General features: G+C 56.2%; 2 protein-coding genes across 5 annotated transcripts; both read right to left on the bottom strand.

The window, feature by feature from the left end:
* Positions 1-143: 143 nt before the first annotated feature.
* Positions 144-12,219, bottom strand: IFFO1 (intermediate filament family orphan 1). 4 transcript variants are annotated; one of them, XM_064155908.1, is made up of 10 exons: positions 11,330-12,189; positions 4,735-4,795; positions 4,554-4,649; positions 4,161-4,301; positions 3,657-3,717; positions 3,055-3,241; positions 2,488-2,608; positions 1,756-1,848; positions 1,479-1,609; positions 144-883 (listed from the first exon to the last, which is right to left on the bottom strand). In XM_064155908.1, exons 1-10 carry the CDS (start codon positions 12,031-12,033, stop codon positions 781-783), a joined length of 1,698 nt encoding a protein of 565 aa, XP_064011978.1. In that variant the 5' UTR covers positions 12,034-12,189; the 3' UTR covers positions 144-780. The 4 variants fall into 4 exon arrangements, with proteins under 4 accessions (XP_064011978.1, XP_064011976.1, XP_064011975.1 ...); XM_064155906.1 differs by lacking the exon at positions 3,657-3,717 and having other exon boundaries at positions 2,500-2,608; positions 3,055-3,239; positions 11,330-12,219; XM_064155905.1 differs by lacking the exon at positions 3,657-3,717 and having other exon boundaries at positions 3,055-3,239; positions 11,330-12,187.
* Positions 12,220-13,574: 1,355 nt separating this feature from the next.
* NOP2 (NOP2 nucleolar protein) lies at positions 13,575-21,286 on the bottom strand. The gene is made up of 16 exons (XM_064155904.1): positions 21,094-21,286; positions 20,968-21,013; positions 20,818-20,879; positions 20,019-20,284; positions 19,729-19,772; positions 19,405-19,574; positions 18,513-18,712; positions 18,335-18,424; positions 18,167-18,254; positions 17,416-17,556; positions 17,096-17,235; positions 16,743-16,832; positions 16,338-16,460; positions 16,160-16,257; positions 15,952-16,082; positions 13,575-15,857 (listed from the first exon to the last, which is right to left on the bottom strand). Exons 1-16 carry the CDS (start codon positions 21,197-21,199, stop codon positions 15,604-15,606), a joined length of 2,049 nt encoding a protein of 682 aa, XP_064011974.1. The 5' UTR covers positions 21,200-21,286; the 3' UTR covers positions 13,575-15,603.
* Between the last annotated feature and the right edge of the window lie 621 nt (positions 21,287-21,907).

The following is a 21,907-nucleotide window of genomic DNA, read 5'->3' as shown; positions in this document are numbered from 1 at the left end:
AGTCCCATCAGACATACCCAATGAACAGGAGTGTCCCATGGGAAACACCCCAGTGACAGGCTTTGGGGTCCAGCAGAGGACATCCCCCCCAAGTCTCAAGCCAGGTGATGGCTGCAGCAGCACAGGGAGAGCCCACACCCAGCAAAGCTGTAGAAAAGGAAGCTGTCCTGTTTAATGTCCCCTCACCCTGTGACACAGGCCCAGGCGTGTCGCTGACGTGAGGGCAAAGCAAGTGCACAGTGAGGGGGACTCGGGGTGCCCAGCACAGCAGAGGCACCAGCCAGGCACCTGGACAGAAGCAAGGCCAAAGAGAGCCCCAGGCTCGGTCCAGTTGGCACCAGTGTCAGGTCCAGTTTGCAGGGAGGTACATCTGTCGTTTGGCTCCATCTGGTGCAGGGAGGGCAGCAGGCAAGTGTGCCAGGACAGAGGCCAGAAGAGGTGGGTCTCGGAGGGCTGGGGACAGGTCCTGGAGAACGCTGCCATGGCAGGTTTGGAGCCTCCCTGCCTGAGCTGTGGTTTAACCAAAGCAGGGGAAGGGAAGAGAGGAAGGGCTGGAGCGTGAGCAGCCCAGGCAAGGGCGCCCCGGTCTGTCTAGCTGCTCCCATTTGCAAGGTATCCTGGCGGTGAGAGGGTGCCACATCTGCCAGGTACCCCACAGCAGGAATAAGCCTGGGCAGCAGATGTTTACCAGTGGCTCCAGGTCCCTGACAGTCTTTCTCAGGCATGACTGAGGCACCCCTGTGCCAGGACAGGGGTCTGAGTGAGTTGGGCCTTCCCTCATTATCTGATGGAAGCGTCGCTGGGGGGGTCGCGGTCGGACTCCTCGCTCTCCTCATTCGGGGCTGAGTCACTGTTGGAGGCTGGGGTGAAGGCAGGAGACTTTCTGCAGAGAAGAGTAAAGGGCAGTGGTCATAGCACAGCCCAGAGAGAGGGACAGGACCCAGCGCAGTGTGGGCAGAGGACACCAGAGCAAGGAGAGAAGAAACAGTGCCTGTCTCACTCCTCTGGAGCATGCACAGGTCTGTGGGAATCCTTGGGTGCTCAGGAGGGTGTCCCAGAAAACACCAGCTGAGCAGCCCAAAGCATGAGGGAGGACTGGGGAATATGTGAGAGGAGCCTGCTCAAAAGCAAGACCTACCAAGTGAAAGCCCAAAGGTCCCCAGCCTGGAGCCACTCTGGCTCCACATGCCTGTGGGGACCTACACCATATCCCTGCAGAACAGCAGCTCTTTTCTCTGCTGGCAATGTCTGGCTTCATGTATCAAAACGGCCCCCTGTGTGCAGCCCACCTTCTTCAGAGGTGGTGGCACAGCCTGTGTGGAGGCTGGTCAGAGGCAGCCAACAGTCTCTGCAAAGTGGCCCTCTCCGTGGCACACCAGGGCAGGGCAGCAGTCCCGTGCTTCGGCTCCTACTCATCAGCAGCTTGGCTCCAGCCCTTGTCCAGAGCAGGGGTAGCTGCCCCTGCTGCTGCAGCTCACCTGTCCCCAGACTGGGTGATGAGGCGGCGGCAGGTCTCCATCTGCACGTCCAGGCCCCGCTTCATGCTGCACATCTCCATGTACTCATGCAGGTGCCGGTTCATGTCGTTCTTGGCTGTGGCCAGCTCCAGCTGCGCGAGGGACAACAGCAGAGATGAGCCCAGAGCACTGCGTGGGGCAGGGCAGACCCGTGGCTGCATGGCACCTCCCTTCCCAGGGACCCACTCCCTCATGTCACCCCTTTTTGTGCCACATCCTCCCCACTTCCTTCTCCCACCTCTATTTGGTCGATGGTTTCCTGGTACTCCTTCTCGCGGCTCTTGAACAGTGATTCTGTGTCCTTGATCACCTTCTCCAGGCTGTCGTCCTGCTGTTGGGGAGAGCAGACAGCACATTTAGAGGCAGGGAGAAGGAACCAAAAGCAAGAAAGAAAGGAGAGTAAGAACTGGCAGCAGTGGGGAAAGAGGAGGAACCATCAGTGGTGTAGTATAAATAAGGCATGAGCCAGCCCTGCCAGCACGGGGCAGAGCCCCAGGGCTACCCACGCTGGGCAGTGAGCTCGTTAGCCTGCAGCAAGTCCAGCAATGCAGAGAAGTTTTGAAGGACACAGGCATTCCAGGTGTGACACATCTCCAGAGGACTGAGGATGCAAGATGGTGAGGGTTTTGGCCAAAGATTGAGGCCTCTCTTTGGGCAGTGCTGCTCTTGGAGAGCTAAGGCATTAGCCCAGCCAGAGGACATCTTTCCTGGGAGAGCTATGGCTCTTCCCACACGTGTGGGCCATGTCCTCAGCTACAGGTCTTCAGTCTGTCTAATGAGGAGACCTTGGCAAGGGTGCAGCAATACATTAATGTAGTAAAGATGGGGTGTAGAAGGGAAGCTCTGTGCAGGCTGCAAGAGATGAAGGAGCTAAAGTCTGGTCTTCAAGACAGCATCTTCCCAGGCTCACGCAGGACCAAGTGTGACAACCCAGGGCTGGATCCTCGAGGGGACCTGACACCACTGTTACCTCCCCCTGCACCTCTGCGGCTGCAATGGCGTATCCAGAGAAGTCCTCCCAGAGGAGCAGCGTTTCCTCTGTCTCCTCCCACGTGAGGCTGTCACAGTCATCCTCAAAGTCATACTCCCTCCTGGGGGGCAAGGAAACAGGATGTCAGCACCCAGCAGGAAAGGCCCAGGCAGGCAGAGGGGACTGTGCTGGTACAAAAGCCTTGCCTCCACTCAGAAGCAGGGCTGCTTTGAGGACCTGGCCAGCGTGAGCAAAAGTGTGCCCAAACCTAAGTTAGTGGAGAAAGGAGCTGGCTTTATGGTCAGGAGCCCTAGAAAATGCAGGCAGGGATTCCCAAAAGGCAGAAAGGGGGGCAAGAGGAGGGGAGCTGGAGCAGCTGCCACCCACAGTGCAGGTGGGCTCAGAGCGAGCACACCAGAGAGCACAGGCTGCAGGTGTCCCCCAGCAGTGCCTACCATCACCCTCCCCGGGGCAGCAGAGCCACGGCTTGCCCCTTGCCTGCCCCATCCCGGGCACCAGCTGGGAGCTCAGTGGTGCGGAGCAGAGGCGTGGAGCAGCCGCACTCACAGCTGGTTCAGCATCCTCTGCATTTCCTCATTGATACTCATGGCCGTGGTCTCGTCCTCCTCCTCTTCCTCGGGCCTGCGGGAGGCATCGCTCTCTGACAGCGAGGTGTCCTCGTCGCTGACCTGCTTGCGCTCCCGCTTCCGCCCCACCGAGGCTGGGACCTTAACAGGAGACAAGTGCAGAGACTACAGAAACGAGGCCGGGTCCAAGGTCGGGAGCAGGCAGTTGGGAGGAGATGGCGGGGAAAGGAATGGCAGAGGGACAGAAAGGCAGGGGAAAGAGAGAAAGAAAAACAGGAAGAAAGGAAGGAAGAGAAGCGAGAGAGAAGAGAGAGACAAAGCTCATTATGGTCAGGTTAAAGATGGTGCAATGGATAAAACATGGGGTTAGCATTTTCTAAAATAAAAACTAAGCAACTCAAGATGTGATCTATGAATCTGGTGAGAAAATAACCAAACCAAAACCAACGATGTGGCATAACTGCAGAAAAACTCAAAACCCCATCACCCCAGTCCTGAGACAGGGAAACACAGTGACAGAACAAGGAACAAAGAAGACAGAATCTGAGCAAGCTGAAATGTGTCCATCTGTACAGTCCCACTTATTAACTGAAAGTTCAAACTGTGCACACTCTCCAAACTGAATGGAACTAACCAGCTGCTTCTGCAGGGACAAAGAGAGTGAGACAGAAAGACACAACATCCAGAAAGAGAAAAGAGACAGAGACAGACAGACAGAGAGAAGATGATGGAGAGGGGAAAGGGAAGGAGAGAGATGGAATTAGAGACAGACACTCAAGCAACTCATCTCCCTCCTGTAACTACTCCCCTACTACTTCAGGGTACCCGGTCCCAACAACAACAGGTCAGTGAGAGGCTGAGGGGACTCTCTATGTTCAAAGCAACATATGGAGCTTTCCACCTCCTCTCCCTACCCTTTTGTCTGGTCCTTCTGAGAAACAGAGAGTGAGGGACCACAAAGAGAGAGGGTAAGGGTGACCAAGTGTCTCCCCTGACAGGGGGATGGTGTTGTCTCTTCTACCTCCTTTGAGAACTCTCCTCCCCAGCGCTGGCAGCTGAGCCTGGAGCAGCAGAGATGCTCCTCACCTGAAACATCTTGATCATGTCCTCGCAGTTGCGCTGCTGCGCCACGTCGCACAGCTTGGCAGTGATGTCGATGCGACGGCAGATGTCCATGTCCACCTTCATGGCTTTCTCCTGGATCTTGGTGTCTAGCTCTGTGATGTTCTGCATCCACGGCACCGCAGGAAGGGCATAAAGGAGGAAGATTACGCAAAGCAAATGTCAGTCAGAGCCCACACGTCCCACCCTCTGCTGCTGGACTGCATCTGCATGACCACCTCGATTACTGCATCCTGGACCAACTCCACCAAGCCACTTCTGTGCTTGGACATGCCCCACCAAGGAACTGCTTTCCTATGTGGCCTCAACACTCAGGTAAGACAATGCAGCCAGGTCAAAGATGGGTTAGGGACTCACATTGCTCATCAGTCCCTTGAAGACAACAAGCTCTGCCTTGAGCTGCTCCACCTTCATGGCCAGCTCCTCCTGGCAGGCTTCAGCCTCCTGAGCTTCCTAGGCCAGGCAGAGGCAGATGTACAAATCAGCATGAGTAAGAGGCAGCTGGGATGCAGGGAAAGGGGTGAACAGAGATGCTCACCTCCTGCAGCTCAGTCACCCGGTCCTGCAGCTGGACACGCACAGTGTACTCCTCTTCCCATCTAGGGAGACAAACGTGCTGGTCAGATCCCAGCAGCCTCACCCCACTGGCTGCCAAGCAGAGAGGAAGGAGTGGCAGCTGCTCCCCCCAGAGCCCAGAGCCATCTGAGAGGGAGTGATGACAGCACTAGGGTGGGAAGGAGAACATGTCCAGGAATGCATCACTGCTTGCTTCCTGACCATGGCAGCTGCCAAACGCCCATCAGCCCCTTGGGCACAAACCCTGCCTGGCCGTGCTCTGCACTGTCCCTGACATGGGCTGGCCAACAGCTGCTTGCTCCACAACAGGGGGAGTTGGGGACACCAACCACAGGCTCCAGGCAGCAGCTGCGTTCTATGCCCTGCCATACTTTGGCTGGTGCATGACTCAAAGCACCCCACTGGCCTCTCCATTTGCCCCAGGCCTCTTGACCCTGGCTCACATTAGGTTCAGCTCCAGCACCCTGGTAGCAGGCTTGCAGATGTTGCACACCTGTGAGCACAATGGTGCACCTGCAGTGCTGCAGTTCAGGCTGCCCAGGAGCACAAATCGCATTGCAGCACGAGTGGCCACGATGTGCATCGACATGAAGGGATGCTCTTCTGCCTGCACTGATGCAAAGGGCTACCCTGCACTGGGCCACCCCACCCAGGCAGGGGCAGAATCCTCCTTGGCTGTGCTGCCATGGAACAGGTTGAAGTGCAGAACATTCCTTCATCCTACAAGGAAGCAGCAGCACCAATTGTCTCAGCTGATGCCAGCCTAGCCAGTGGGTACTGTACGCAGCTCTACAGCTTTGCACAAGGCTGAGCTGCAAGGTGCCCAGCCTTGCTGTACAAACACAATCATATTATATTTCACTGCATGAAGTCATCATCTTGGCCCACACTGCAGTGCTGGCCCAGTCCACAGTCTGCTGGAGGCCACCAGACTACACTGCTCTCTACTCAGTGACTACCCCACAGAGCAAGCTGGCTGATGTAGTGCTGTGGTGCAGCACCAGGCAGGGCTGCTGCAGTCTTACCTGGCTCCTGGCTCTTCTGAAGAGTCAGATTTCTCCAAGTGGGATTTCTCTGGGAAAACAACCAGAGCTGGGCCCTGCCTGGTGCTGTGATTTGGCAAACACCAACACAGGCACTGCAGCCCTGCAGGAGGGCATGAGAAATCTCTCACAGATAGAATGCTTCAGGTTGAAACGGACCACAAAGATCATCTACTCCAGCCTCCCTGCCATAGGCAGGGACCCATCCCACTAGAACAGGTCACTCAAGGCCTCATGCAACCTGGCCTTGAACACCTCCAGAAGGGGGCATCCACAACCTCCCTGGGCAACCTGTTCCAGTGTCTCACCACTCTTGCTGCAAAGAATTTCTTCCTAATGTCCAGTCTCAATCTGTCCTCCTCAAGCTAAAATCCATTCCCTCTTGTCCCATCACTCCAAGCCCTTGGAAAAGGTCTCTTCACACCTTTCTTGTAGCCCCCTTCAGGTACTGGAAGGCTGCTCTAAGGTCTCCCTAAAGCCTTCTTCTCCAGGCTGAACAGCCCCAACTCTCTGTCTGTCCCCACAGGGGAGGCTCTCCAGACCTCTGATCATCTTGGTGGCCTCCTCTGGACCTTCTTCATCAGCTCCATATCCCTCTTATGCTGGGGGCACCAGAACTGGAGGCAGTGCTGCAGGTGGGGTCTCAGCAGAGCAGAGGGGCAGAATCCCCTCCGTGCTGCTGCTCTCCCTGCTTTGGATGCAGCCCAGCACACAGCTGCCTTCTGGGCTGCCAGTGACCATTGCTGGCTCATGGTGAGTTTGTCACCAACTGACACCCCCAAGCCCTTCTCCTCAAGGCTGCTCCTGAGCCACTCCTTTCCCAGCCTGGATTTGTGCTTGGAATAGCCTGACTCAGGTGCAAGACCTTGCACTTGGTCTTGTTGAACTTGATGGGGCTTGGGCCCCCTGGGTGTCCCTCTGAATGGATCCCCTCCCTCCAGTGTGTCAGCCACACCACACAGCTTGGTGTCATCCGCAGACTTGCTGAGGGTGCCTCACATTTGTCTTACAGGTTTGGAAAATAAATCCTAAGGTCTGGGAGACCAGAAAGGCTATGAAAAGCCCTCGTGCTTGTTATCTTGGGGTATAAGGAGGAGCTGACAAGTGGGAGAAATCCTGGCTTAATGAATTTCTGAGCTCTGTGGGCTGGCAACGCTGCTCCTTGCTCAAACAAGGGTGAAAGTCTGCAGTCTTTGTGTTGGTGGTGGCTCCACAGTGCAATTCCAGAAGGGGAGACAAAGCAAGTTCCCATCCCTTTGGGGAAGAGGGAGATAAATGGCAGGACAAGGGGCAATGGGTGCAAGCTGGAGCAGAGGAGGTTCCATGGGAACATAAGGAGAAACTTTTTCACTGTGAGGGTGGCAGAGCCCTGGAACAGGGAGGCTGAGGAGTCTCCTTATCTGTAGACATTCCAAACCCACCTGGATGACCTACTCTAGGTGATCCTGCTCTAACCAGGGTGGGTTGGACTGGATGATCTTTGGAGATCACTTCCAACCCCTAACATTCTGTGACGAAGAGAGGAAAAGAGAAAGTTAAATGACAGAACTGCCCTTTTACAGCAGCTGTTAACCAAGGCCTCCTCCCTGGGGAGAAAAACATCTTCCACCCTAAGAAAACACTGTCAGCATGTTTCCTGGCATGACATTTCCTCTCCTGTTTGCTCCCCACCTCCCTCCAGGTCTCCACAGATCCCAGATTTACTGGGTAAGTGAAGCATAACTGCAGACCCCTGGAAGAATTCACTTCACGCCAATGCTCTGGAGGATAGAACTCAGAGCACATAAGCACCCATTTAAAGGTGGCCTGGTGACAGCAATCCACCCCACTGGTGTGGAACCTGCATGCTCCATCCACCCTGAACCTCTCTGCCCTCGCCTGGCTCCCTTTTCCCTGCTCCCTCCTGCAATGCACCACTCCTAATAATAACGTGCCTACAGCACAGCACCCGCAGCCCAGCACGGCTGCTGCCAAGTCACTGCTGGCTGCAAGCAGAGATGGGACACAGCTCCACAGCCACCAGCACATGCCAAGGGGGAACATGCATCCTTCCCACACCAGCACAAGGCAGCAATCCACCCAAAGGAGAAGGCAGCAAGTAAGGACAAGAAGGTCCCAGCAGCACTCCCAAAGCTGGAATGGTGACAAGATGCAGCACTGTTGCCACAGCTTCACCCTGCCCCCCCCTCCCCGAGATGTATCCCCTCAAGAAGTTCATAGAATCACAGAATTGTTTTGTTTGGAAAAGACCTTGAAGGTCATTGAGTCCAACCATTCTCCAGCTTGACCAAGCCTGGCGCTAACCCATGTCGCTCAGCACCACATCTCTGCCTCTCTGAAACACCTCCAGGCACGGGGATTCGACCACCTCCCTGGGCAGCCTCTGCCAGTCTTTGAGAACCTTTCAGTTGAGAACTTTTTTCTAATATCCAACCTGAACCTCCCCTGGTGCAACTTGAGGCCATTTCCTCTCCCTCTATCACTTGTTACTAGGGAGAAGAGACCAACACATACCTGGCTCCAACCTCCTTTCAGAGAGTTATAGGGACCCAGAAGGTCTCCCCTCAGCCTCCTTTTCTCCAGGCTGAGCTGAGCTCAGTTCCCTCAGCTACTCCTCAACAGACCTGTTCTCCAGACCCTTTGACAGCTTCACTGGCTTTCTCTGGGCCACTCCATCACTTCAATGACCTTCCTGTAGTGAGGGCCTCAAAACTGCCCTGGCCCTGCTGGTCACACCATTGCTGATCCAGATCAGGATGCTGGTGGCCTTCTTGGCCATCTGGGCACACCCTGTCTCATCTCCAGCCAGCTGTTGACCAGCACCCTCAGGTCTTTCTCTGCTGTGCAATTTCCAGCCACTCTGCCCCAAGCCTGGAGCGTTCATGGGGTTGTTGTGACCCAAGCGCAGGACCCAGCTCTTGCCCTTGCTGAACCTCAGCCCATTGCCCTCAGCCCATTGATCCAGCCTGGCCAGGTCCCTCTGCAGAGCCTTCCTACCCTCAAGCAGTTCACTTAGCAAAACAAGTCACCACATCTTTAAAAGTCCTCTTCACTGCAAGAGGCACAGGCTGCCCTACCTCTTGCACACCACTGCTGCGGGGCATCCTTTGGACTACTCAGGCCTTGAAGCTGTTTGTTCCCCTCTCTTGCCATTCTGAGCTTCGTTTGAACTTGACCTTAAAGGTGCATGCCCTGTAGCCTGGTGCATCTCCTTGAAGGGCAATCACAACTAAAGACTTGCAGCCTTTCAGAATAAAAAGAAGGCTGATAAGAAAGATGGAGAGAGACTTTTGTACCCTCTGTGGTGACAGGTAAGGGGCAAAGGGGTTTCAAGAGTTTTAAACTGAACGAGGGTAGACTTAGATGGGATATAAGGAAGATTTTTTTTTATGATGGTTGCCCAGAGAAGTGTGGAAATCTTCAAGGTCAGGGCTTTGAGCAAGATGATCTAGCTAAATCCCATGGCAGGGGGTTGTATTAGATGACCCTTAAAGGTCTCTTCCAACCCAAACCATTCTGTGTCTCTAAAACGTTGTGCCCTAACTCTACTCACCTTACACCTCCAGCACACCCTTACAGCATCCAAGATAAAAACTACTTAGGAACACAGACTGCATGCAGCACCAGCCTCCTGGAAGCTTCTTTCCTGCTGCTGCATCTCTTCTCTTGACCCCACATCCCTGCTAGATCACACACTTGAATTCCAGGCCTTGCATATCTGAAGAGAAGCTCCTCTTGCTGCATCATCTTGAGTGCACAGTGGCAACACTGCCTTGCAGAAAAGTGCAAACTCAAGCACCCAAGCCATGGAGCCAAGAAGCCTACAGACCACTGACAGTCTGCCACCAGGAAGCTAGCAAAGGTGACACTGTCTGCATTGTCCCCACAGCAGATCAGAGCTCACTCTGTAAGAAAGGTCTCTGCTCCCAGGGGATGTTGGTGTCAGCCCTTCACATAAGGAAGGGTATGGAAATGAGATCCCTCTATACTATTCCCCTGTTTGGGACCTGGCTGCACCCATCAAAGTTCCCAGTGCTGGAAGAGGTCTGGGGGTGGGGTCAGCTCTCCCCCAGCTCCTGGTAACACAGTCCAAAAATAGATCCCACCACCAACATTGGCTAGCAGCAGCTCCTGGTGCCCTCCCGCCTGCCCGCAGCGTCACCCCCCCTGCAGCCTTTCCCAAAGCCCATCTGCCAGAGTGGGGCAACCCCCAGAAGCTCTCGGTTCTCCCAAAGTTTCACCAGCACTGGCAAACACGGCTTGGTCCCCTCTGGCTTTGAGCAGATGAGGCTTGATTCCTCCGAGTCAAAAAAGGTGGTTCCAGCTCTGATGTGAAACCCAAGGCAAGGAGCTGCCCACCCCTAAAGAAGGAGGCTAACCCCTACATTAATGACAACAGGCCTAAGGTGCATGCAGTGATCAGTGCGAAAGAGGAGAGGACAGCTCTTCCGTGTGCCTTGATTGGTGCCTTGGAACATCCACTAGCTAAGTCTGCTCAGCCAAAGCCTTATAAAGCCCAAACGTAAGTGCCAGCTTAGCTCCCAGCCTTGGTCTCAGCACTAAAAATCACGGCTGTGGAGCACAGGTGGGTGCGTGGCTCCCGTAGGCAGAGCACACCACCTTGCTCCTTCAGGCATCCAGCAGTTACATTCTAATGGCCTCTAAATCCGCATAAAGTGACTTCCTTAGAAAAACGTAATCAGAGTGTCAGCCACGAGCGACAGCCTCACCCAGTCCCCACGCCCTGACCCACTGCCTGCTGTCATCCTACATGCGGATCCAGCAGCAGCCTTGGAAACTGGCTGGAAACAAAACCGCCACCAGCACGATGCAAGAGAGCAGCAGGCACCCCGTGCACGGGCAAGAACTGGCCAAGAGACTGGCACTGTGCTTCACCCTCCTCCCGAACACATGCCAAGCTGCGGCTCCTTTGGGTCTGGCGGAAAGCCTCGGGGGAGTGGGGTGCTCCGTGCATGGCTTGGCACTGCTGAGGCACCGGCTGGGAGAGTGCCAAGGAAGGAAAGGGCCTGGAGGAGTCAGCTGCCCCGTCGAGGGGCTGCCTGGCACCTTTCTTACGTATCCTGAGCACTCTCCTCCCCCCAGCGCCCCTTCCAACCCCAACTGCACACCTTCCTTACCTACTTTCTGACCGCTCCTCCTTCCTGAGCGTTTCCAGATCCACTCCCCTTTAAAATGCCAGCCCCTGGAGTCACGTTAGTTCTTCCCCGCTTACAAACCCCTTCTGGTCTCTTGCGCTGGGTTGGTAAGGCACAGGCAGCATCCCGAGAGAACTCAACACCAGGAGGCTAAGCGAAGAGACCCAGGCATGGAGAGTGCTTTCAGGGGCCCGCGGTTGTGTCGCACGACCTCACCTCACACTGCCTAGAGACCGCACGCTCAGGGACTCCGGCCAGGGCTGCCTCCTGCCCTCCCCTGCCCGCTGCTGCCACAGCAGCATCCTCAGTGCTGGCTGCGGGCCCCTGGGGCCCTCTCGCTCCCGCTGCCCCTTCTCACCTGCGCTTGTACTCGTCGCGCTCCCTCTTCACCTTGGCCAGGACGTTGTAGAGGGCACGGATCTCCGGGGTGATGGTGTCGATCTGCACACCCACCCCGTCGGGGTGGACCCAGGAGACCCCCGGGCCCTGCACCAGGGTGGTTTCCGGCCCGGGCCCCAGCCGTCGGGCTTGCGAGAAGGACCAGATAGTGCCGGGCATGAAGCGGGAGCCGGCCGAGAAATGAGGAAGCGTTTGTGTGGGGGCACCGGAGCGGCAGCCGGGGGTACCCAGCGCCCGGGCTGCCCCCAGCCCCAGCCCCAGCGTGCGGATGGGGCCGACGAAGCCGGTCTGCACCGCCTGGTCACGGCGCGGGGGTCCGCGGCCCCGGTTTCCTCCCACACCGCCGCCGCTCCCCTCCTCCAGTGCCTGCTGCAGCTGCTTCTCCAGCTGCCGGTTGCGCCGCTCCAACTCGTGGACCTTGGCTAGGAAGCAGCGGAACCGCAGGTTCAGCGTCTTCAGGACGCTGATGTTGGAGCCCAGGTCATTGCGGAGGGCCATGGCGGCGGGCGGCGGCGGGAAGGGGCTTGCGGGCGGCGGGGCGCCCAGCTCCCCCCCCAGCGTCTCGGCGGGCCGCGGGCCGGGCGATGGCGGCAGCTCGGAGCCCGGCAGCCCCTGCTGCTCCTGCGGCAGGAGGAAGAGGTTAGGGCCGAACAGCGGGTTCATGGCGGCGGCGGGACGGGGAGTGAGACGGAGGGGGGAGCCGAGGCCACCGGCGCCAATCAGGGGCCCGGCGGAGGCGGGATGCGCCTGAAGGCGGGGGCGGGGGGGCCTAGGGGATGACTGCGCCCGGCCGGCCCCGGAGGCGGGGGTGCGGCTTCCGCTGCGGCGGAGATGCGGCGGTGGCGGCGGGGAGGGGGCCGGCGAGCCGCTCCTCAGCCCGGCCCCGCTGGCCGGCTCCGGGCGGAGCGAGCAGAGACAAGGCGGAAGCCTCCCTTCCCTCTCCCGGACCCTCGCTCGGGGAGGAGCGGCTCCGTTTCCCCGTTCTCCGCTCCGGTGGGCTCGGGGCTCCCCGGGGCAAAGGGCTGGGGCATGGCGGGGGAGGTGTCCCTCCCCAGCACCGCGAACTGAAGCCCTGCTGGGCACTGGTTCCCGTTATCAACCCGGCCCCGGCCCGGAGTGCCTGTGCTGCCGTTAGCTTCCCAAGTAGTTGTCTTTCGCATCGCCTTCCGTGCATTCCCCACCGCTGCTGCCCTGCAGAACCGCATCAGATCACGGGATGATGATGGCTGCGAAAGGCCTCCAGGAACAAGTCCAGCCACCAACCCAGTGCCACCATGCCCACTAAACCAGGTTTGGAAGTCCCCTCTACATGGTTTTTAAACACCTCCAGGGATGGTGACTCCACCACCTCCCTGAGCAGCCTGTTCCAGTGTTATAGAACCCTTTAGGTGAAGACATTTTTCCTAACGTCCAGCCTAAACCTCTCTTGATGCAACTTGAGGCCGTTTCCTTTCCTCCTATCACATCTTAATAGGTTGAGAAGAGACCAATCTCCACCTGGCTCCAGCCTCCCTTCAGAGTTGCAAAGTGAGGTCCTCCTTCAGCCTCCTTTTCTCCAGACTAAATGACCCCATTTCCCTCAGCCACTCCCCACCAGCCCTGTTCTCCAGACCCCTCACCAGCATCTTTGCCCTTCTCCGGACCTGCTCCAGCATCTCAGTATCTTTCTTGTAGTGAGAGCCCCAAAACTGAACCCAGTCCTCAAGGTGAGGCCTCCCTAGTGCTGAGTACAAAGGGATAATCACTGCCCTGCTCTTGCTGGTCACACCAGGCCAGGATGCTGGTGGCCTTATGGCCACCTGAGCACACTGCCAGCTCATCTTCATCCAGCTGTCAAACAACAGCCCCAGGTGTTGACAGCTGCTGGGCAGCTTTCCAGCCACTCTTCCCCAAGCCTGCAATGCTCATGGGGTTCTTGTGACCCAAGTGCAGGACCTGGCACTTAGTCTTGTTAAACCTGATAGAGCTGACTTTGACCCCACTGTGGCATCACTCTGTTTGCACACACAAAGCCTCCCTCGTGATCCTCACTCCAGAGGGAACCATGCCCCTGCCCCATTAGCAGCCCACCTACAGAGAGCTGCCACCAGACAATGTCGAGCCAGAGGGCAGAGGAGGTCGTGTGGAGGCAGCCAGTCTCTCACATACCATGCTTGGCTTGCAGCTGCATTTCTCCTTCAGCATTCACAAAGCAGCCTTGGGACTTGCTTCCTTGTCTTTTATTTTAGCCTTCTTTAGGCATTTTCCTACAGCCTTTCCCTTCCAGTCTGACCTCACAGAATCACAATATAGTAGGGGTTGGAAGGGACCTCTGAAGATCATCTAGTCCAAGCATCAACCCCAGGTCCATGGTGATTGCCCCCCCCCACTCCTTGACCGGTGGAGCCTGTGCACAGATCTGTTGATACCCAAAGAGGTGTGGAAATGGGCACCTTCCACAGGCTGTGTGCCCATGGTCTGACCCCCAGGACTTCCACTGTGGAGTGTGGCCTCTGAGGCCTCAGCTGAGCTGCCGTTTAAAGGAGATGCCCACCCCTGAGCTTGATGGAACCGTGTCAGGAGGTCAGGCTCCAGGGGGATCACGTGTAAGGTATGGCTGAACCCACACTTCCAGTCAGTCCCCAGACCCTCTGAGCTTTGCTAGTCTTGGCTGGGAGTCTGCCTACCGCATTTTCCCTGCTGCTTCTCCTCCAGGCCTGCAGGGCTCCTCCATCCCTCCAATACCCTTCTGCCTCCACTTCCTGAGAGCAGATCAGCAAGCAGATCAGCAGATTTGTTCCCCTCTCCTACCCTGCTGTGTCCAGCATCAGTTCTGTCCTATGACTTGCCTGTCTCCCCTGTCCTGCCCATGGCTCCAGGCTTCCCACAGCAGCCTGTTTGCTTTTCTAACACCTCCTCCACGACTGGCTGCATCCACTCTGGCACACACATGGCCACTGGAAGTCCTAACTGGATTTCTGAGAATCATAGAACTGTTTTGATTGGAAAAGACCTTGAAGGTCATTGAGTCCAACTAACTTGCCCAAGTCTGGTACTAAACCATGTCCTTCAGCACCACATCTCTGCCTCGTTCAGCAGCTGTTCCTTTGCTCTAACCAGAGAAGTTAAGCCATGGCAGCAATGCTTTTGACAGGCAAGCAGGGTCAGCCAGGAAGGTGATCTGCTGCTGTCTGAAAGCCGTGGGGAGCACAGGTGAGAGCAATGCCACAAACCATGGAGCAAGCACTTGGCTAAGCCTTGCTCAGTCAGCTGCTGGTCTGCTGGGAAATCCTGGCAAGGGAAACTGATTAATGGAATGCCAGTGGAGGAAGACATTGCAATCCATCAGGAAAAGCTTTTTTTCTGGGAGGTCAGCACAGCACTGGAGCAGGTTCTCCATCCTTGGTGCTTCTTAGGGCTCAGCCTATGCAAACAATGTGTCCTAGTGCCAGGACAGGCCTGCTTAGAGGGCTGGGCTACAGACCCAGCACATTTTCCCACTAACACTGCTGCTGTCTCCTGGAGAGAAGGGCACTGTGGAACCTTCCTTTTTTTTCCTAGGTTCCCTGTCTTGGGATACCTGTGGTGTTAAAGAACCCCTGCTATGGGGACATACTGAGAGAGTTGGGGCTGTTCAGCTTGGAGAAGAGAAGGCTCCAGGGAGACTTTAGAGCAGCCTTTCAGAACCTGAAGGGCGTAAAAGAAAGCTGTGAAAAGGCTTTTGACAAGGGCTTGTATCGACAGGATGAGAGGGAATGGACTGAAGCCTGAGGAGGGCAGATTGAGGCTGGAGATTAGGAAGAAATTATTTGCAGTGAGGGTGGGGAGACACTGGCACAGGTTGCCCAGGGAGGTTCTGGATGCCCCCTCCCTGGAGGTGTTCAAGACCAGACTGAATGAAGCCATGAGCAACCTGTTCTAGTGGGAGATGTCCCTGCCCACGGCAGGGGGTTGGAACTGGATGATGTTTAAGGTCCCTTCCAACCCAAACTATTCCATGACTGTGAATTCCTTGTCCTGTGCTGTCTGGGAACCTGCAAGCTGTGGGCAGAGTACAAAATTTTTAATGGGTCAGGGCATCAGTCCCTGATGCAGAGGGAAAGCAGCAAACATGGCTACCGCTGTCCCAAGTGCTCAGCGCTGCAGAGGTTACCTGCACAGAGCAGGAAGGATAAGGTGGTCCATGCACAGCTGCAGCAGCCTCTGGCCTTTGCTCTTCAAGGAGGGGACCAGCAGCTGCAAAAGCAGTTCCTCTCACCGTCCATTTGGTTTCACTCTGTGTTTCTTCTTAGCAGCGACTTGAGAACATATTGTCTTGGGAGCAGGCCGGCCTGCCTTCACAGGTCTCCTCTCTGCCTGTGATGAATGTCTCTTCTTCAAAGCAGGCTGTGGCAGCTTCTGCTGTTTCTCAGCTTTTGAGCCCCCAAGTTTCTTCTTTTTTGGCTGAGGCTCCCCAGTGGCATCAGGAAGAGTGGACAGAGTTGCTGCTTCCACAGGAGGTTCTTCATCTGGACAAACAAAGCAGAAGGTGCTGTCAGACCCTGTATGGCTTCCAGAGGGGAAGCAGCCTGTGAGAGCAGCTGAGCTCCAGCATCAGGTTACCTTTTGGTGCCCGGGGGATGACATTAGAAAACTTCTTGAACTTGGCGATGAAGAAGCCATCCATGTTGTGTGTGTGGGGGTAGAAGCGCCGCGTCAGCTTGAGCGAGGGGTGGAAGGAATACTGCTTGAACCTGAGGGAGATGATGTGAGAAGTGAGAATGCCTCAGCTCAAACCTGGCCACCAAGGAAGAGTCCCCTGGGTGCGCACCTGGTGAAGCCTTCCTTGCCGAAGTCCAGGCCCGTGGGCACCAAACGGACATTGCGTTTCTTCAGGGCATAATCCACAACCCATTCATTCTCCTCTACCTGCCAGATGCTAAGAGTTAGGATCCAAACCTCACCAGCTCCTTGAGTAATGACCACAGAAGATCATGCAAGGGACTCACTGTGATGGAGCAAGTGCAGTAGACAATGTAGCCTCCTGTTGCCGAGGCAGCATTGACTGAATCTATAGCATTAAGAATCAGCTCCTTCTGCAGGTGAGCGCAGCGCTGGATGTCCTTCTCATCCTGAAAGGAAAAGGAAGTGATGCCAGAGGCAGAGGTACAGAGCCCAGACCTCAGCTGTTGGTGGAGGGATGGCAGAAGAGTAAAGCATGTGACACTGCAGGTTCTGGAGTCTCCTGCAGAACTACCCTCAGAGAACCTAGCCCTGGTACGACACACAGTGTAGGAAAGAAGAGAAGTACTAGTGCCCTTACTGTAGGCAGCTCTGAAGAACAAAGCTGCCCTCGAGTCCTGCCTCTTGTGATTCTCATGAGTCCCCACCTTGTGCCCCCACAGGTCACTCACCTTGTTGGTTTTGACTGCAGGGTCCTTGGAGATGACGCCTGTTCCGCTACAGGGAGCATCAAGCAAGACACGGTCGAACCCTCCAAGCACCTGCAGGCAGAGGCACAGCTGGAATTATGCCCACGTGACGGGAACGAGGCCAAGACCAGGAGGGAAACCAGAAGACTGGAAAGGCAGAAAAGATCTCTCACTCCTCCCTGCCCACCTTCTTGCCTCTATATCAGATATCAAACACTTGCTGCAGTAGCTCCGCTCATCTTGTGACAAGTGGCTTTAGGGAAGAAAACTTTCCTGAAGGGACAGCACTAGAGGTGAGCATGGTAAGGACAGCCCAGAGCAGGGCAGGAGCATACCTTGGGGAACTGACGTCCATCGCAGTTACTCACTACGGTGTTGGTGACTCCCAGCCGATGCAAGTTCCCCACCACGCTACGCAGCCGCTCGGCGTTGCTGTCGTTGGCCAAGATCATGCCTGTGTTCTTCATCAGCTGAGCTGCCAGAGGGCAAAACACATCAGCAAGGGGCTAAACCGCTCCCAGTGTGCTTTTTGCCTGCAAGGACAACCACCCCCACCCAGTCCAGTCCTCCTCTAATGCCCCTTTCTGTAGAAACCAGCAGAAACACACCAGAGAGCATCCCCCTCAAGCCTCCCACCCAAGGCTGCATCTGGTACCTATGTAACTGGTCTTGCCTCCTGGGGCACAGCACATGTCTAGGATGCGTTCATCCTCCTGTGGAGCCAAAGCCATGACAGGGAGGAGACTGGAGGCTCCTTGCAGCATGTAGTGGCCAGCCAGATATTCGGGGGTGGCACCTGAGCAGGGAAAGTAGAACAGAAGTGTTTACTGTGCTCTTGTGAGACTCCAACTTGAATACTGCATCCAGTTCTGGAAATCAACACAAAGCTGTTGGAGAGAGTTCAGAGGGCCACAAAATTTGACCTAAGGGCTGCAGCACCTCTGCTATGAGGACAGGCTGAGGGAGCTGGGGTTGTTCAGCATGGAGAAGACTCCAGGGGGACCCTACTGCTGCCTTCCGGTACCTGAAGGGATCCTACAGGAAGGCTGCAGAGGGACTTTTCACAATGGTAGCTAGAGACAGGACAAGGGGGAATGGTTTTAAGCTGGAGGAGAGTAGATTGAGGCTGGATGTTAGAAAGAATTATTTCAGTACGAGGGTGATGAGACTCTGGAACAGGCTGCCTAGGAAGGCTGTGGACGCCTTCTCCCTAGGGATGTTCAAGGCCAGGCCTTGAGCAACCAAGTCTAGTCGAGAGATGTCCAAGCCCACGGTAGGGAGGTTGGAGTAGATGGTCTCTGAGGTCCCTTCCAACCTAAGCCATTCTATGATTGTACGAAAAGAAGGTGACATGTGAAGGAAAGGGAGCCAGGAGCTGAGCCCTCTGACAGCAGTAAGCATCTCACCGATGGGCACAGAGGAGTCATAAATAACAAGTCCTGTTTTTGACCACTTCCCCAGGGGATCGAGGTTCACACCACGGTTGATTAGAGCCTATAAGAGAATGAGACAGGATTAAGATGCTGCCCCATGGGACAGGCAAGCACAGGAGACAGCCACAGGCTCCTGCTCACCTGTGCCAGGTCCCGTCGCCGGGTTTTGAGCGTGTTGGTGCGGATGGTCACAGGGCGAGGAACTTCGTTGGCTTCCAGGAAGTTTACCAGCTGGGCGAAAGAAAGGCCAGAGAACAGGAAGGAAAATGAAGCCAAATGCTCCTCAGTCAGCAGAGGGATGGGCAGCAGGGGAGCCTACCTCAGGGAGCGGGAAGATATCCATGAGCTTCGTCAGCAAGAAGTCGCTGTAGGAATAGTAGGCAGCCATGTCCCGGCGCAGCACGGCGAGGTACTCCTGCCGCGAGCGGCCCTCCTCCCGCTTCACCGTGAAGTCCTGCAGCACCTCCAGGTTGCCCTTGATGCGCTGGTGAATGATGTGCAGGTCAGGAGGCTCAGCAGGTAGAAAGACCATTAAGGAATCATAACCAGCCAAGACACTGGCAGACAGGCTCTTTACAAGCCCAGTCACCCAGGACCTCCTGCACCACATCAGCCAAAAGGCCTTGTCTCAAGGCAGGAGCTGTCAGGTGTTTAAAAGAATTCCTTTGGATAAGCAGAGAAAAAAACAAAACAGAGAAAGGACAAAAAGTCTTTTTACACTGGAAACAGTTCCTGTGGCAGAAGGGAGACTAGAAGTTCTCTAAGAGTAACTAAAGAGCAGTGAGTAGGACCATTCAGGTTGGAAAAAGCCCTCCACGTCCAACTATCAAATGAGAACGGGAAGAGGAAAGGTTAAATTGTACTGAGGGGACGCAGGAAATGCAACTCCCCAAAGCCCACCACCAAGAGCTCTGGATGATGGAACTGCTATCATCAGAGACACCATCAGGAACATCAGGGTAAGAGGAGCAAACTACATGATAAGACAGGAGCAGGAAGGAAACTGGGGCACGCTCCAAGTGCCATACAGGGTACAACACCTTTCCCGTGCTGTACACTATCTATTAGGGCTGCTCATCCAAGAATACCTTGTGCACAACACACTTGTTAAGCAATGCTCACAGGAAGGTCCAAATGAATCACTTTGGTGGCACCCAGGCCCCATGCTCTTGCACACACAGGCTTGCAGATGCCACAGATAAAAAGGATATTCTCCTTCTCCATTTGTTCATCACTTGGTAGCTTAAATTCTTCATCTGGATCCAGGTTGAGCTGCAGATCCAGGCTCTCTTCCTCCTTCTGTCCTTTTTTCTGCTTGCTCTTCTTCTCTGCCATTTCCTCTTCCTCTTCTTCTTCACTGTCTTCCTCACTGAGGCCTCCCCTAAGGATAAACACCAGGTCAGATGTTTTAGCCAAGAAAAGGCACCTCATAACTGCCATTTCGTAGACAGCAGGCAGCATACAAGAACACACACAGAGGCTCCTCCTCAAACCAGTAAGGACTCTGTGGATTGGTGATATCTTCAGATCCTCACCTCTCAGACTTCTGCTTCAGGGCAGCTTTTTCAATAGGCAGCAACTAAACAGAGACAGAAGGTTAACAAAACAGCTCAGGTGTTCCTTACTTCCTGCTATCTATGAATTTTACTTGCTCTGATTAAAAAGGAGAACAAACAGAAGCACCTAATGCCATGTTGGGATTTCTTTGACTTCTTGTGAAGGGAAAATCCCAATGTCACCTCCATCTGACCCCCTCTAAAGTCATCCTTTTCTCTCAGACCTGACAGGTCCTTTCAGTCAGCAAAATCAAGCGAAAAGCTCTTACCTCTTCTTCCTCTGATGATGAGGCACCATAATCATCCACCATTGCCTCACTGCTCCCATCCTCATCCTCCTCCATCTCCCAGCTGCACTCTTCCACCTCACCATCACTGGATAACTCCAAGTTGCTTCCTTTAGATGGGGTTTTCTTGGCTTTGGCTGGAGCCAACAATTTTGAGTTGCCATCAGTAAAGCCAGACTGGCCACGAGGGGTTTGTGGTGCTGCCTTTACAGCACCTTTCTCCTTCTTAGAAGATGCCTGTTCTTCAGCTACAAGCAGAAAAAGTAGTTCAAAGTTAGGCTTTGTCCCTGAAAGCAGCTGCCTCGAGTTTTAAGTTATTCTGCAGAACAGGTATCCTGGTCCTGAGCTACCTGGCCCAGAAAAGTGACTGCTTGTTCTCCACATGTGTTTAGACCATCCTAAACTAGCAGATAGTCTCATCACTCCAACCACGAAACTTTAAAGAGATTTAACTAGAACTGCCAAACTAGGCGTTCGTTCCCAGGCATTACAGTGCCTTCTCTCCCCAAATCCTTATCCTTCTTCCTACAACTTCCCGGGCTGCATAGGTCATACCTCTCCTTTGCTGGTTCGTTCGGCAGGCAGCATCACCGCCTGGCACAGCAGCGCCCAGAAATCGGGAAGAACTCGTTTCATATAATGAAACTTTACCTGCCCCCCATTACCCGCCTCCCCCACACCCAAAAAAACGCCGGAGATGGACGAGGCGGGTGGAACCCCCGCGGGACAGCGGGACAAGGGAACCCCCACCGCCCCCAGCATTCGCTCGCTGGCTCCCGACCTCCTCCAAGCGGCCTCCTTCCCGCCGCGGCACTGCCCGCTCCCAGTCGCCTCTTCGCAGCCCTAGGATGGAGAAGGGAAGCGGCGGTAAGCCCCTTGCTTAGGCACACTGGCATCCCCCCGCTCTGCTCCGCCGGGCCGCCACCCTCACCTTTTCCGCCCGTGGCTGGAGAGTTTCTTCTTGCCGGTCTCTGGCTCTAAGGAAAGACACGCAGCAGTCGGGCAGCCCGCACCGGCCACCGCGGGGCGGCACCGGGCCGCACCAGGCCCTACTTACCTGGTGGCAGGAAACGAGCTAATTCCACCTCGGCCCCCCGCTGCTTTCGGGCCTTGCGCCCAGGGCCACGCTTCTGCTTCTTGGTGGGGTCCAGCTTCCGCCCCATGTTGCTGCAGCACCCTGCGGCCGCGGCAGGCTCACGGACACACGTGGAGGCCTCAGCGCCGCGCCGGGCCCCGCTGCCGGCTCCGCCCCTCGCTCCGATCCCGCCCCCCGGGCGCGCCCATTGGCTGACGCCGCCGCTGCTAGAGCCTGAGTGGCCGAGCCCGCAACGTCATGCGCCTGGCGTGCGCGTCACGGCGCTGCGCGAGCAGGCGGCGCTCAGAGCGGCCCCGGGGCGGCTGGAGGCAGCTTGGCGGCGTGGGGGGAGCCGCACAGCGAGCGGGCCCCGAACGGCCAGCGCAAGCAGGCGGCGCTCAGAGCGGCCCCGGGGCGGCTAGAGGCAGCTTGGCGGCGTGGGGGGAGCCGCACAGCGAGCGGGCCCCGAACGGCCAGCGCAAGCAGGCGGCGCTCAGAGCGGCCCCGGCCCCGGCTAGAGGCAGCTTGGCGGCGTGGGGGGAGCCGCACAGCGAGCGGGCCCCGAACGGCCAGCGCAAGCAGGCGGCGCTCACACCGGCCCCAGCCCCGGCCCCGGCTAGAGGCAGCTTGGCGGCGTGGGGGGAGCCGCACAGCGAGCGGGCCCTGAACAGCCAGCGCAAGCAGGCGGCGCTCAGAGCGGCCCCGGCCCCAGGGGGCTGGAGGCAGCTTGGCGGCGTAGGGGGAGCCGCACAGCGAGCGGAGCCCGGAGCGGCGCCAGGGCGCCCGACGTGGGCCG

Source organism: Pogoniulus pusillus, chromosome 15 (assembly GCF_015220805.1).
Source record: "Pogoniulus pusillus isolate bPogPus1 chromosome 15, bPogPus1.pri, whole genome shotgun sequence".
NCBI classification, from domain to species: Eukaryota; Metazoa; Chordata; class Aves; order Piciformes; family Lybiidae; genus Pogoniulus; species Pogoniulus pusillus.
Note: the sequence above shows the minus strand (reverse complement) of the source record. Positions and strands in the feature narration are given on the sequence as shown.